The sequence below is a fragment of the Citrus clementina genome, unplaced genomic scaffold, assembly GCF_000493195.1.
Source record: "Citrus clementina cultivar Clemenules unplaced genomic scaffold, Citrus_clementina_v1.0 scaffold_7, whole genome shotgun sequence".
In the NCBI taxonomy this organism is placed as follows: Eukaryota; Viridiplantae; Streptophyta; class Magnoliopsida; order Sapindales; family Rutaceae; genus Citrus; species Citrus x clementina.
The window spans coordinates 11,951,946-11,968,736 of record NW_006262075.1 but is presented as its reverse complement, the minus strand read 5'-3'; the positions used below and the strand labels follow the sequence as shown (position 1 = coordinate 11,968,736).

General features: G+C 35.9%; 1 protein-coding gene and 1 long non-coding RNA gene across 4 annotated transcripts; both read right to left on the bottom strand.

Annotated features, from left to right (window-relative positions):
• Positions 1-8,271: 8,271 nt before the first annotated feature.
• On the bottom strand, positions 8,272-11,085 carry LOC18036032 (probable disease resistance protein At5g63020). Its single transcript, XM_024181135.1, is given in 2 exon segments — positions 8,272-9,101; positions 9,104-11,085. Coding segments are annotated over 2 exon segments (2,739 nt in total). The 5' UTR covers positions 11,013-11,085.
• A 3,337-nt stretch (positions 11,086-14,422) lies between these two features.
• Positions 14,423-15,263, bottom strand: LOC18036031. 3 transcript variants are annotated; one of them, XR_002904632.1, is made up of 3 exons: positions 15,132-15,263; positions 14,944-15,000; positions 14,423-14,731 (listed from the first exon to the last, which is right to left on the bottom strand). It is a non-coding gene; the product is annotated as an uncharacterized LOC18036031 (long non-coding RNA). The 3 variants fall into 3 exon arrangements; XR_002904633.1 differs by having other exon boundaries at positions 15,140-15,263; XR_002904631.1 differs by lacking the exon at positions 15,132-15,263 and having other exon boundaries at positions 14,944-15,121.
• Between the last annotated feature and the right edge of the window lie 1,528 nt (positions 15,264-16,791).

Here is a 16,791-nt window from a genome sequence, read left to right as displayed (position 1 = left end):
ATTAATACTGAAAAAAATATATTTAATAAAAATAAAAATTATTATTTTTCATTTATTGATTGATATGTTCAGAATTTATTTTTTTTTATTTTTCATCTTAATTTTCTGTTAAATTATATTTTGATATGTTAATTTTTATTTTTATTTTTATATTTTATTATTATAAGTATATTTTAAGAATAAAGGGAAAATAAAATAAACTCGACAGTAGAAGACATTAGAAAAAGAAATGTGGGCGGCCGAATTAATTAATTAATAAAAAGGACAGCGGCTACTTGCATTAATTTAAAAAAGGAAAAAAGATAAAGTTTGGAATCACTAGTGTGGCGGCGACTTCTATTATAATGGAGAGCATAATCAGTAATTAAAATATGGTGAAATCAGAATTTGAGAATTACCGTGTGAAAGTCAGGAAGCACCTGCCTGCCCAAAATTTTGTCATCGTGATGAATAGTATGTTTCTGGATTTTTGGGGGCCCTGAAATAGTGGAAGCCACTGTTTCAAACTAGAACAACATAAGGATATAAGCAGTGACATTGAAGACGAGAGAGGGAGCTTGAGGTTGGGGGGAATGCACTCGTAAAGAGGGAAGAACAAGAACGTACCATGACCATATTCCAAATTGAATTTGAACTTGCCAATATGCATGATTGGAGTACATTTGTCAAAATACCTATATAGACCTAAAGTGAATTTAGACCTATAGATTAACATACACATTATGTCTATATGTGTATATGAATCCAAAGTGGATTTAGATCTATAGATTAATACGAAATAAAAATAAATTATAAACATGTAATTAAAAATAATGAACTTTAAACTTATTTGAGAGTTCAATTAATTCTATAATTTATATTTTTGAGCATCATCCTTCCCCTTTATCTTAAAAAATTAACCGCATGTATGTGATACGAATTTATATATCAAATTAGAGCCATCAGAGGGGGCGCAAGTGGAAGAGCTCAACCAAGAACCCACAGTCAGTCAACCCAAGGAGGACATTCACCATGAGCCAGTGCAAGAGAATCAACGGCCCAAACGAAACAAGAAACTTCCAGACTGGCTACGAGACTACGTCGTTTAGGATGATCTGTAAAAGCATTGTGATTGGCTGCGTTTGTTTTGGATTCTTTTTTGTCATTTTCTGTTGCGTTGTCAAATTGGTTATTTTTTATTGTCTGTTATATATTGCGGGATTTTGTCATTTTGGGAAGGCAAGAAATGAATGGACCACTTTTCTTCCTCTCTGTGACTCTTCTTCTTTTCTTCTTTTTCATTTCTCAACTTCCAGTTCTTTCCTCTGGAGCAAACACTCGCTCGAAGTAGTGATAATTTTGATATTGCTCAGTTTCACGAATTAAGAGCGTATCACTGGTGCTTTCATTGATCATGGCAAATTCTGAAATTCTTTATGCTTTACAGACCCTTCAAGCAACTTTTGACGCCAAACTTGATGGGTAGCAACTGTCCATCCATCAAACAATCCAACAATTCATGACATCAGTTGACTCTCGTTTTGAGGAGTTACGTACATAAATTCATGGGTCTTCCAACAAACCAGTTGGTTCCTCCAACCCTTCACACCCTTCATCTTCTAAATATGATGGCGTTCTTACTGGTTCTAAAGTTTCTCCAGTACTTTGTTCCATGAAAATGGATGTGCCCAAATTCGATGGGTCTGACCCAAATGGATGGATTTTTCGAATAGAAGAATTTTTTGACTTTCATGACACACCTGAGATCCTCCGACTACGGATTGTCTCTTTTCATATGGAGGGTCGCGCTGCAGCGTGGTATCAATGGATAAAGAACAATCACTTGCTCACTACTTGGCAAGAATTTTTAGCTAACTTGCGCTATCGTTTTGGTGCTTCTTTGTGTGAAGATCCCCAAGGTGATTTGTCCAAATTGAGTCAAACTACCACGGTTGCAGATTTCCAGTCAGCTTTTGAAGATTTAATGAACAAGGTCACTGGAATTTCTGAACTTCTTTTGATTAGTTTTTTCATCACTGGTCTGAAACCCAACATTCGACGGGAATTGCTTTTCTCTAGACCGTCTTCACTAATGGAAACTTTAGCTCGTGCTTTTGAGGCCAAATATGACGAAGTGAAACAGAGCTCACGCTCATGGCCTAAATGGCAGCAACCATATCCCCTTTCACATGGTTTCCAAACACAACCCAAACCCATTTATCCATCCTCATCACTTGCAACTGTTACCACAGCCATCACCCCCGTATCATCTTCAACTCTTCCCTCACAAACCCACAATACCAATAAATCAAACACTTTACCTGCATTATTATCGACACCAACATTACCAATTCGCCGTTTGTCTTCGGCTGAACTTTGCGACAAACGCGAGAAGGGTTTATGTTACAATTGTGACAAAAAATACAGCAACAATCATCTCTGTCGCAGTAAATTTCTACTTCTCATGGGCACGGATGATGAAGAATTGGAACCCAAAAATAACGAGGAACCATCAGAATTGGTAGATGCTGGTATTACTGGTGACATCTCTAGCTTAAATGCTCTAGCAGGGCAGGCCAATCCTCGCTCTCTTCGTTTAATTGGAGAAATTGATTCGCACACCTTTCAAGTGCTGATTGATAGTGGCAACACTCACAATTTCATAAAACCGGCGTTAGCGGAACGATTGGGGTTAGCCATTCATCCAACTACCAATTTCCGAGTGTATATTGGCAACGGTGACTTCCTGGTGTGTAAACAGTTCTGTCCTCAAGTGAACTTAACAATGCAAGGCACGGCTTTTATGGTAGACCTCTTCATTTTGCCAATTGAGGGCACATATGTGGTCCTTGGCATTCAATGGCTACAGAAATTGGGCAAAGTGTCCTATGGAGTTTTCTTTAAATGAGCAACCAGTGATGCTTCATGGTGATTTGTCTTCTAATAATTTGATCACTTATAATCAATTGCAGGTATTGGTTCAAAGTGATACCGTGACCAGCCTTTGTGCCTTACAACCAGTGCCCGCTATCGATGCTTTGCCTTCATTTTCCATCACAGACACTTCCTCACTTGAATTTCCTTTTTCCCTTCCTGCTCAATTTCTCAACCTTTTACAGCAATACAAACACCTATTTCTCCAACCTTCTAGCCTACCACCGCACAGAACTATTGACCACAAAATCCATTTATTACCCAACACAGCCCCCGTCAATGTTCGTCCATACCGCTACCCACACTTCCAGAAATCTGAAATGGAAAAACTGATCAGGGAAATGTCAGAGTAGGGCATAATCCGACCGAACTAAAGCCCTTTTTCCTCCCCGGTTCTCTTGGTCAAGAAAAAAGATGGCACCTATCGGTTTTGTGTTGACTATCGTGCATTAAATGCCGTAACCATCAAAGACAAATTTCCTATACCGACAATCGATGAGTTGTTTGATGAACTTGGGGGCGCCACCATTTTTAGCAAATTGGATTTGCGCGCGGGATACCATCAAATTCGTGTCCACAACCGCGACATATACAAAACGACATTTTGAACACATGAGGGCCATTATGAGTTTCTTGTCATGCCGTTTGGGTTGACAAATGCCCCATCCACTTTTCAAGCCACAATGAATCAGATTTTTGCAGCTCATCTCCGGAAATTTGTGATCGTTTTTTTTTATGATATCTTGGTTTATAGCTCCTCCATGGCCGAGCATTTGCTTCATCTTGAGAAAGTATTAGCTTGTTTACATCTTCATCAATTTTTTATTAAATTATCCAAATGTTTGTTTTGCCAAGCCGCTATTGAGTATCTAAGCCGTATTGTTTCAGCCTCGGGAGTACAAGCCGACCCCCAAAAGATTGATGCCATGCTTAATTGGCCAATTCCACGTTCTATCAAACAGTTGAGGGGTTTTCTTGGTCTCACTGGATATTATAGGCGCTTCATCCGTGGTTATGCTTCCTTGGCAGCCCCACTCACTGATTTGCTGCGAAATGATGCCTTTCAATGGAATTTGACAGCCATGGAGGCCTTTGAAGCTCTTAAACAAGCAATGGTGCAAGCTCCAGTCCTTAAGTTGCCGAATTTTACTTTCGAATTCGTCATTGAGACCGATGCTTCTAATGTAGGCATAGGAGCTGTACTTACACAACATGGGCATTTAATTGCTTATTTCAGCAAGAAGTTGGGTCCCAAATTGCGGGCTTCTTCCACTTACATCAAGGAGTTGCATGCAATTGTAGAAGCTGTGTATAAGTGGCGGCAGTATTTGTTGGGCCGATTCTTTGTTATCCGCACGGATCATAAGAGTATCAAAGAACTCCTTCAACAAGTGATACAAACACTAGATCAGCAAGTTTATCTCCGCAAATTATTGGGTTTCCAATTCAGAATTGAGTACAGACCATGTTGTACCAATAGCGCCGCTGATGCTCTATCCCGTGTCCATGAAACAGCTCCTGAGGATAACATCAACATCTCCCCCACTTGCCTTTCTTTCAACAGCCATCCTTCATTTGAATTGCTGCAGTCATTACTTAATGAGAATACCACATTACCTGATTTAATATCACTTCACCAGCAACTTTTACAAGGCAAACTGTCAGTTGACTTCTCTGTTCAAAACGGATTTCTTCTCCACCGTCAGCGTTATTACATCAGTCCTACCTCCTCTTTAAAAGTCGTACTATTGCAAGAATTTCACTCTACACCACTGGCAGGTCATGTGGGTGTCACTAGAACCTTAATCAGATTATCTTCAACATTCTATTGGCCCAAGATGCGTCATGATGTGGAAACGTTTATCCGAGAGTGTTTAATATGCCAGCAAACTAAGTATTCCACTCAAGCCCCTGCTGGTCTTCTTCAACCATTGCCGATACCTAATATGGTTTGGGATGAGGTCACAATGGATTTCGTTATAGGTCTTTCGTTAGCACAAGGTTTCTCGGTCATATTGGTTGTTGTCAATCGTCTTACAAAATTTGCCCATTTTGGTCCGTTACCCTGTCAATTTACTGCCCTCAAGACAGCTGAACTCTTTGTGGACATGGTCATTAAAATACATGGTTTTCCAAGTTCAATTATCTCCGATCGAGACCCAGTGTTCTTGAGCAATTTTTGAAAACAATTATTCCTCTTAAGTGGCACAACTCTTCGTCATAGCACGGCATACCACCCTCAAACGGATGGTCAAACGGAAGTGGTAAATTGAGGATTGGAGCAATATTTACGAGCTTTCACTCAAGACAAACCACGGAAGTGGGTTTCCTTACTGAGTTGGGCAGAATTTAGTTATAATTCTCATTTCCACAGTGGCTTGAAGATGTCTCCCTATCAAGCTTTATTTGGCCGATTGCCTCCAACTATTCCTCATTATGCTAAGGGCTCTACTTCAATCCAAACTTTGGAGGACATTCTCCTTGAACGTAATACTCTTCTCCAATCTTTAAAAGCTAATTTGAGGCAAGCACAACATCGAATGGCTCAGAAAGCTAATGCCCATCGCCGTGAAGCTCACTTTGAAGTAGGGGATAAAGTGCTGGTTAAATTACAGCCATATCGACAGACCACTATAGCTTCTCGCGCCTGTCAGAAGTTGGCCAAGTGATACTACGGGCCATTTACGGTACTTGCTAGAGTGGGGTATGTAGCTTACAAATTGGAGTTACCCAATACTTCCAAAATCCACTCGGTTTTTCACATCTCTGTCCTTAAGCATTATCATGGCAACGACCCTGCTATTTCACATCCTTTACCAGAGTTGAGTGTGGATAACCATCCTCTTTTGCTACCGGCTGCCATTTGTGCAACCCGAATAGTTTTGCAACAGGGGAAGCCAACGCTTCAAGTGTTAGTTCAATGGACCGTCAGTTCACCGAAGAATTCGTCTTGGGAAAACTTTGACGCCTTTTGTAAGCTCTATCCAGCATTTCACCTTGAGGACAATGTGTGTTTTCAAGCAGGAGGGAATGATACGAATTTATATATCAAATTAGAGCCATTAGAGGGGGCGCAAGTGGAAGAGCTCAACCGAGAACCCACAGTCAGTCAACCCAAAGAGGACATTCACCATGAGCCAGTGCAAGAGAATCAACGGCCCAAACGAAACAAGAAACTTCTAGATTGGCTACGAGACTACGTCGTTTAGGATGATCTGTAAAAGCATTGTGATTGGCTACGTTTGTTTTGGATTCTTTTTTGTCATTTTCTGTTGCGTTGTCAAATTGGTTATTTTCGATTGTCTGTTATATATTGCGGGATTTTGTCATTTTGGGAAGGCATGAAATGAATGGACCACTTTTATTCCTCGCTGTGACTCTTCTTCTTTTCTTCTTTCTCATTTCTCAACTTCCAGTTCTTTCTTCTGGAGCAAACACTCGCTCGAAGTAGTGATAATTTTGATGTTGCTCAGTTTCACGAATTAAGAGCGTATCAGTATGGGTAAATAAAGTACATTAAGGACTTAATTATTTTTCTCCATTAAATATTAAAGTTAGCTTCAGCTGAAATGCAATGCAGTTTCTTAGATTTAACTGTTTATATTTTGTTTACTATTTATAATATTAAATTTTTGCTGTGATGATCCTCTAGGAGAGAGAAAAAATATTAAAAAAATATTTAACATTAATGATAACAAATCTCAACTATTGATTAACCATAAATCTGAAAGTTATTAACGGATGATGTAGTGGATTTTCCAATGTTTTAACAACCATGCGAAACCATAACCATTCTCTGCCAATTAATCAATAAAATAATAATTGTTATCACAACAGTAATTTAAACAAAATTACATTCTTTTTCCTCATTTTTAAGAAAAAAAAGGAACGAAAGCTACACATTTTTCAAATTTTATGTTATATTTTCCAACTTATGTGCTGCACATGTAGTAGTATTAAACTTAAAAATTATAAAGAAAAAAATTTCAAAATAACAATTAAGTTATAATTATTGGCGATCGCATGCATGCTTTCAAATTAAAGTAGTCGGCCATCAGTTGATGTGATTTTTTGGCATTGAATGACAATTTTAAAATGACATGTCAAGCAAAAGGATAAGCACATTTGACAATATGCCAGAGTTTGGTCTTATTAGCCCTCATAGATATTGTGAATTTATGAGGTACAAATTGATTGAAGCTCTATTTTGAGATAAAACACAAACAAATTTCAAATTATCCAAATATGAATTATGTTACGTAACATACACTAATGTTGGTGTTAAAAGGAAAAAAAATGATGAAAATAATAGTGTAAAAATAAAATCATCCAAAAAAAAGTGGGTTGAGATGTAATTGGTTAGGGTGACTAGAAAATTTTAATGACACAAGTGATAGAAATTAAACACATTAAGGATTTATTATTTTTCTACCCTAAATATTAAAGTCAACTTCAGCTGAAATACAATGCAGTTTCTTAAATTTAACATTTATGCTTTGTTTATTATGTAAAGTATTAAATTTTGTTGTGGATGCATTTTTCTAGAAGATCCTCTAGAAGAGACGAAAATAGTAAAAAAATATTTAGTATTAATGACAACTAATCTTAACTATTGATTACCCATAATTCTAAAAGTTATTAACCGATGATGCTGAGATTAGTGTGTTTTCAAGCATGTTGATGTGTCATCCCCCATAAATCAATTACACGACAATTCAATCAAGAAATCAATTAATGTTTTAATTTAATTGCCAGGCTCAAGCCCAGGCTTTAAGACCAAACTTGGGCCTAGGTCCGATCAGGTCTCGGCGCCCTTCCGGCTATTGATTAGAGATCCCTTGAGCAAGAGTTCACTCTTTCGGTGGAGAATTATTAATACCCAAACGAAAATACTTGAACAAAGAAATTGGTTTTTGTTAGAACAGAAGAAATTGCAAAAGGTGGAATTGACCATAGAAAATCAAAACTTTCAAAAAATTTATTGTCATTTCATTTTCGGTAAAGAGGGCTAATATACTTAAATATTTTCCCTGTTTTAATTCTATTCATTCTAGACGTGTGCATTTCAGTGAGATTATATCTTTTTACAGCAAGTTTATGCGTGAATTGGTTTAAGTCGTATGTTCTTCTCGTTCGTCAATTGACAGGAAATTATATCGCTAAGAAGATATAAATAAAGTATCAATTTGTATTAAAAAAAAAAAAAGTGATGGCAGTGCCGGCAAATTTATGAAGCATTAATTCCATTAATTCAACATTTAATTGGAGATTTTCAAAAGACAAACGCAATATAAGAGTTAAAAACAGAGAAGAAAACAAACGACAAGAATATATATAAGAGTTAAAAGACAAACGCAATCACCAGAAATCAAATTTTGCGACTAACCGCTCAGGTTGGAAACAGGAACGAAAAGCAATTTGAGTGGCTTCATCCTCCCATTGAAGTCGGTTCCACCAGTCTTCTTTTCCACGAATAACAAATTTACGCTCTTTTGCACTGTTGGAATCGAGTGGAAGCTTTTTAAGCTGATCGCACCCACTTACCTCCATTTCCTTCAGATGAGTGAAAGGCAATCGTGCAGGTCGTCGAGAAAAGATGTTAAACGCTCTTAAATGAAGAGTTTGGAGATTTTCGAAAGGGCTTATATGTCCCATCATCTCAGGAGTCTCAGCAAATTTTCCGACGCTGATTATTTCTTCCATAGCATCGCAACGGTCTAGATCGAGAGACTTGAGGTCTGGAGCAAAAACGAGGAATGTCAAATCTTTCAACTTCTGGCAGCTATGTATAGTAACACGGTGAAGGCTGCGGAAAACAAAAGGTTCCCGCCTTTTTTGTACTATTTCTTTACAATCAATCTTCAATTCTTCCAACTCCTTAGCCCTATCAATCCATAATTCATTGAGGTGGTTTAGATCTGCGAAAGCCGTAGCATCAATAATCGACTTTGTATCTCCGGCCAATTGGAGGAGAAGAGATCGAATACAACTTTTTAACTTATTTGAGCTCAAAAAAATTTGGAGAGCATGATGACATCCCAAGGTCAACTCCAATACCTCTAAATATTTCAGACCGACCAATTCCTGTACTAAAACTTCACCCCCACCAAATAAAACGCTGTCTTCTGATGCTGCATCAAAACGTGCAAAGCCAGTAGCGAACATTCTCAACACACGTAACCTTGAAATTTTGATATTAGTTGCCATGGAATTTTATTTAAACAAATTGTCCACCTCAAATTCAAACATTTCAGATTTACCAACAACTTCAACTCTTCTGGTAACTCTGTTATGTTGGTATTTGAAATATCAAGAAGTTCTAGTGATGAACCCAACTCTGACATCCCAATAGGTAATTTCAAAACTTTGACATGCCCACAGTTTGACATCTTCAAAACTTTGAGAGAAGGCATAAATTGGAAGAAGCCATCCGCGATCGTCTCCAACTCCTTATTAAAGTCAAGAAATAGAGTATGGAGATGAGGGCATGTAGGAACCTCTGACAGAGTTTTAATTTGGTTTTGCATCAATGACAATCTTCTCACATTTTCCCATCCTTTAACATCCGGTGCCTCTTTTAATCCAGCACCTGCACAAACCAAAAAGTTTCTCTTCTCCTTCTCAATTTCACAAGCTATCCATATAGCCATATCACGAATAACGTCATGCATTTTTACTTTATCATCTTCCACCTCTTCTAATAAACATGCACGAACAAGAGTGTCCAAAATGCCATATCCTCGGTTTTCTGCACCAGACCTGTCAGATTCCCCAAAAAATCCCTCGCCAAACCAACAATCAATCAAGTCCCATTTAAGAATGCCATAATCTTCAGGATATAAACAACAATACAAGAAACAAGATCTAACCGTATCATACTGCAAACTATCATAGCTGAACTTTAAAAAAGGATACACCTCTTTTCCCAAACCTGCAAACTCTGAAACTGATCTTCTTAACTCTTCAATTGCACGTCTCCACTGCTCCGCTTTCTTTCTGTAGGCCATAGCTCGACCAATAGTAATAAGTGCGAGTGGCAAACCACCACACTCTTTGGCCACTGTTTGGGCTAGCTCAACGATCTCATGATCACTCTCAAGAGTTTCTTCCCCAACATTTTCGTGGAACAGTTCCCAAGCTTGCTTTTCTGATAGGCATGCCACTTTAACCGGCCTAGCTCTCATGCTGCCACAAACATCGATGGAACGGGTTGTGAATACGACTTTTGAGGTAGTATTTTGTGGTCCGGGAAGTGGAACGCCCACCTTTGTTAAATCAACCCGGTCCCATATATCATCTAACAACAATACAAATCTCTTCTCTCCTAATCTCCGCAAGATGTCCACAGCTTTCTCTTCAAAACTTTTATTCTTCCATGAATCATCAGATAGACCTATCTTCTTCCCAATATCTTCTTGAATTTTTTCAAGTCGCAGGTCTTTTGAAACTACGACCCAAATCACACAATCAAAGTTTGTGGGACTCTCAAGAAATTTATTGTTGATATGGGTCAATAGTGTGGTTTTACCAACACCGCCCATACCATATAGGCCAATGATTCCCACTGATTCTTCTGCAAGACATCTCCAAACTTCTTCAAGCTGTGATTGCAAGCCTACTATTGTTGGCTCAATGGGTCTTTTATCTGCTACAGGTTCCGGAGCTCTCTCGGGCACCACCTCAGTGGCCACCGCCTCAAAAACTCCCTCGGCGATTAAATTCTTCACATGTTGTAGCTTTTCAGCCACTTGTTTTCCGAACTTGTAGCTTGACCTGCAGTTCTTGGAACAGTAGCCTCCAACACATAATTTGCCAATTTCTTCAGAGCCGTCTGTGATAAGTTCATCGGCTCCAGTTTTAACAGAATCCACACTCGAAACCCACACTTGCACTCGTTCCAGCCTTCTCATTTGTTGCCGTTCAGCATTGACAACCGCCGTCATCACATCGTTCTTTGCTGCGATTAGTTTCCTTAGTTCAGTCTCCAAGGCAACGAGGTTATCTTGGAGGTTACGTATGTATGCTGCTTTTCCAAGAAAGCAATCTAAGCAACGATTGAAAAAAGTACCATCGCATGTGATCTGAAAACAGCCACACATCTTTGGAATTTTGTTAAGAAAGAAAATTGATTGAGTTTGATTAACTGAAGCTGCTGTAATTGCCTGTGGAAGAGAAATTTTAGGAATATTTATTAGAAAAATTTTTAAAAGATTTATTAGGCACGTCCGATTCGGGACCCACTGTAATTGCCTTTAGACAAAGAGCATCGCACGTACACACTTGCAAAACACGAGCCACTAACTTTTGAAGGAAAAACACTTAGTAATTATCATTTAGCCTTTTACCCACTGCCCCCGAAGATAACAATAACTCTGAATAATGACTAATGAATGACCCGATTGTAATTACCAAAAACTAGTTTTGAAAAATAATAAAACAAGAATTTGAAAAAGACTATTCGACTACCCCACCTGTATTCAAAAGAATCCACTTTAAAATCATTTTAAATTGTAGTTTAATAAAAGAATACAGCTGGTTTTTTTGTCACTTTTGCTTTTTTGGAATATGATCTCGCTTTTTCTTGTTAGGACTAATTTGTAATAAAATATAAGGAAGGCCGCTAACGTTAAAAGTAAAAGAAATCAAGGCATTTTAAAACTTTTCTGACCAACGTTACAAGAGGAAGGGTTAATCATGATAATTGTAAAAGACTAATATACCCACCGAAATTTCTTCTCTCTACATTTTTAATTGAGATATTGTTATTTAAATCATTAATATTAAATAAAGCTTCACCACCGTGGTTTATATATATATATATATATATATATATATATATATATGAGAAAATGACAGTTACACTTTCAATATTTATAGAGCGGTCATGTAAATTTTTAAATTTTTAAATTTTTAAATTTTTAATAAAGACATTAAATTTTTTTTAATTATAATATCCTTTAAATAATAATTAAAAAGATTGACTTTAAAATTTTTTAATAAATATAAAACAATATAAATAATTTTTTCTATCTAATAGACTAGTAATTATAATTCTAGTAATGACCTCTGTTAGTTATTCTGGAAAAAATTTAAACAAATTTAGTGCACACTTAACCTTTATACCACTTGTACTAATTAAGTTAGAACAATAATTTCTATAACTATTATCTCTTCAAGTTAATAAAATTAGACTGCGTTTGATATAACTTTTCAAATAAAATTTATTTTAAGTTAGTTTAATCTTAACATTATGATAATAGAGATATAGTGTAATTGGAAGTATGTTAGTCTCTTCCTTTGCAAACATTATAAATTACTTAATTTTTCCAATTTCATAATCAACTTTGCAAAAAATAGTTTGTAACCTAAACTGCGTGTAGTAATTTTTTTTTTAAATATTAATTCATGCATTGAAATTCGATTCAAGACCCAAATTCTAAAATGACTACTTCTTACAATTGAAATTAGAATATAAAAAAATAACGGAAAAACATTCTTCCAATAAGAGTTCTAAAATTTTAATTAACGATTTCGATTAACAGAAACTGCCCCGGAAGATAACAATAACTCTCAATAATAACCCAATAGTAATCACCAAAACCTATTCTGAAAAATAATAAAAGAAGAATTAAAAAAAAAAAAAAAGACTAGACAATAGAGATGTTCGATTCTGGACTACTTTATACTTCCCTTTAATAAAAGAGCCTAATCGTCTAACGCACTACTATTTAAATATTTGAACTTTAATTTGTTGTTTTAATTTGTAGTTCAATAAAAGAATCCAGCTAGTTGTTTGCTTTTGTGGATCTTACTCCTCTGTGGAATATTACGATTTGCTTTTGTGGAATATTATATCTTGCTTTTTCTTGTTAGCATTAATTTGTAATAAAAGAAAATAAAATAACGTTTTTAAAGTAAAGACAATGATAATTGAGCTCCACGTGGCTCACCAAAAAAAAATAAATAACGCTTTTGTGGAACATTAAGATCTTGCTTTTTCTTGTGGAACATTAAGATCATTTAGCTCACTTTTTTCCTGCTAAAATCAATTTGCATAGAAATTTCGTTAACCATTAACATTTTTTGTCCTTTTCTTCACCCCTATGATAATCATCATCTCTGTTTCCAGCTGTAAAAGAATCGATTGCTAAAGTTATAAAGCATATATGTTTATTTCTCTGTGTGCAATAAGCTTTTGCACTTTTAAATTCATTCCACTAAAGAGAAAACATTTCAACATTAAATTCATATCAAATTTACAATCAATCTATAATAATAAAAATTTGGAAAAACCATTAAAAACACATTGACAGTCAAGGATGAACTAATGCACTGAGATATCTTTCAACAAGACATCTATTCAGGCTACATAATCAAATAGACTCTATCAAAAATATCATTAATTTGCTCTTCCATAACATTCTTCGCTGGGTTCAACTCTTCCATAACATTCTTCGAAAGGAGATAGATTGCTTTTCTTTGGAATATCTTTTGCTTGCATCTCTTCTCTATTTTCAGTGTTTTACTTCTTAAATATTTTTGTTTCATGCTTTGATCATCTTGATATACTCCCATCTCTTCCATGATTTGTGTTAAATATATATATTAAGGAGCTTACGGAAAAGTAACCCACATGCATGTGTAAAAAAGAAAATAAATAAATAAATAAAAATGTAACCTGAAAAATTGTAACGATAGAGTTAAAGTATGTGAGATGACTCCACTTTGAAATAAAATAAAAGCAGGGACACTTGCTGTGTCCTTTTTCAACATTTCACGCATGAAAAGTAAATTTCATTTCATATTACTCCCTTATAAAATAATAATCTTTAAAATATTTCAAACTACTGCAAACACAATTTATTTCAATTTTATTAAGAAGAAAAAAAATTTCATCAGCATGTTCCATTTTAAATCGAGAGTGAATTAAAATTTATAATAATTTAAGAGACATTTTAAATATTGTTATTTTCAGAGAGACACAATCTGAAATTTACAAATGGACCACTTATCTTTAATAATTAAATAGATGTATGGACATAAAATGAATGGAATAGCTCGCCACCAATTGTCCTTAGTAGTAAGTGAATTCCCTGTTAGTAAGTGAATTCCCTGTTTCACTCCGAAGCTTTCACAAAGTTTTTGCCGGTCGACTTTTCCATATTATGACTCTGCATTTTTTAAATAATTGCAGGAGACAAATGAAATTGAATTCACATTGACCATAAAATATATAATTGAAAATTGATTCACATCACTCTCAAATAGAACAAGTAATATTTTGTGACCATAAAAAAATTAATAAACAAGAAGCAAGCAAACTTTGTCAAGCAACAGTAAGCATACACTAACATCAGCAATAGAAAACGAGACAAAGAAATGATAAAATGACAGGAAGGGAAAAAAATGAGAAAAAAAAAATCACAAAAGAAAGCAACCACCAAAGATCATATACAAACCCTGCTGATCTGCTCCATAATCTCTCCATCCCAGTTGATGATGTTGATGATGCCCCCTTCAATCACTTGTCAGTTGATTTGAAAAATGGAAGCAATGCATTCTGAGTTGCTTGATCCTCCCATTGAAGTTCTTTCCACCAATCTTCCTTTCCCTTGATAAGAATTTTACCTTGGCCCGCCCCTTGAAAATCCAGTGGCAGCTTCTTAAGAACTGGGCATTAATACAAAAATTCTGCATACATCTGGGAATGGAAATGCCTTCCAGTAGACGCTCTTCAAATTTGGCAGCTTCTTCAAGTAAAGAACTTGGAGCTTTGTAAGAGGTTCAAGATTTGACATCATCTCTTCACCTAATTTTCCTACATTGATTATGTCCTCCATATCACTTTATGTTAACAATAAAGTTAACATAATCAATAGCACAACTTGGCTTTGAAATACAGGTTATATGGTTTGCCACTAAACAAACTAATAAGAATCAAGTGAATCTGCCAGCATCTTGAATGCTAACAGTGTCTGCTTAATGAAAATATATCTGCTGTCAATGGATGGCTGTAGATGGAAACCTTACCTGTTCTAGAAGTTTTCCTGCTTGAACATGACCCTTCTGAGCGAACGCATCAATAGCCTGACAAGGAACTGTATTCTTACTTTATGGCTTTTAAAACGTAAAAGGCAATTGACACATACAAAGCTGCATGTTCAGGGCATATACAAAATGTGTGAGAAAACATAAATGACATGAGAGAAAGTACATACAGCCTTACAATATTCTTTCATTGTGCCCCTATATTCCATCACAGCTCTACAAAGAGCCTGGAAGCGGTCCTCTTCGTCATTATCTGCAATTGTTAACATACTTCAGGAGAAGGAAAGCTGAAAAATAGGGGAAAAAAAAGACCAAACCCATAAGTGAAAGGAAAATTAGCTAGTTTCTCCCCGTATATATATTTCTGCAGGACCATTACAGGTTGATATGGTTGATCAGACCAGCATTTAAAGCAAGTGAACCTAATTCTGTATAATAAATTATTGCTGTTTTTCTTTAACATTGATATTACCTCAATGCATGAGCTAGTATCTACAGATACTTGCCTTTCACGAAATATGCAAAATGTTTCAGTCTTTCAGATTCAGAGAATTTTATCTTTTCTAACTAAAAGATATTTGATCTAAACTGAAGCATTCTTTAGACATTCCAGCACAAAATGTATCTGTTACAAAGTTCTCCAGGTGAGAAAAAATATTCATATCATATTTTCCATTAGTTATTGCAGAATCTTCAGTATTCCAGAGCCACAAATTATATCAGTTACACTGTTCTCCAGGTGAGAGAAAATATTCATATTGTAGTTTCCATTAGTTATATAGCACATATATCAGTATAAAGCTTTCCACTAGTTCTCCAGTAAGTGGCAGAAATCGAGAATCCTACACACGTTAATATGCATAAATCCAAAAGTGAGTATACACACAAAAATGTACACACTCACAAATCCAGCCAATATAGTTAATATAAGAGCACATACAGGTCTGGTCATCTTGCTGCCAGTGCACCACATTAGCCTTGTGTTCTGGTACTAATTCCTCCGGCGGTTCACTCACCACCTTTCCTAATGCGTTGGACCTCCACTCCGTCTTCACCGTAATTTCAGGAAATCCATCAGATTTCTCAGCAGCACTAAATAAAGCAGCAAAAACTTCCTTCCGTAATTCATTTCTGTCCTTTGGGTGCCTAAGCAATTCCCCTTCGTTAGTATTTGGATTTTCCTTTGCACGACGGAGACAATACAGTCAAAAGCTAATCAAGTAACCATATATGGATGAGAAATCCCTCCACCCCCTTCCAAAACAAAGTCTAAGAAATATCATAACTGTTTCAATAAAAACCCTTCCCACCATGCCGTGCGTACTGAAGGAAATATATTAGTCTTACAACAAGCTGAGAAAATAAATTAAATACCATACCCTCCGGAAGAATTCAATTGTTGCAATTTTCTTTCATGTGGAGGCCCTCCAAAAGTAGAGCACATATCCTCTTACTGTTTATGAAATCATAATAACAGGAAACCAGCTATTAATAACAAAACTTACACTTGAAATTCAACTGTGATGAAAAAGGATTAAAAAATATATGAACTTGTTATCTTGGAAGAAGGTAATCTAAGATATAGCGAACTTCGCACATTCATATATGAACACAAAGGATTTGTGGATTTTCTAAAGCCATAATCGTTTAATAATCATGAACCAAGCAATAATATATGATTATTATTTCTTTTCTTCTAAACTACAGATATTTGCGCATCAGAATAAAGTGGTACACAATGGTTGTGTGCAGATACACACGCATGATCAACAGGAAAAATCATCTGAACATTTGTATTACTAATTTGGCATACAAAGATTCTCATAATAG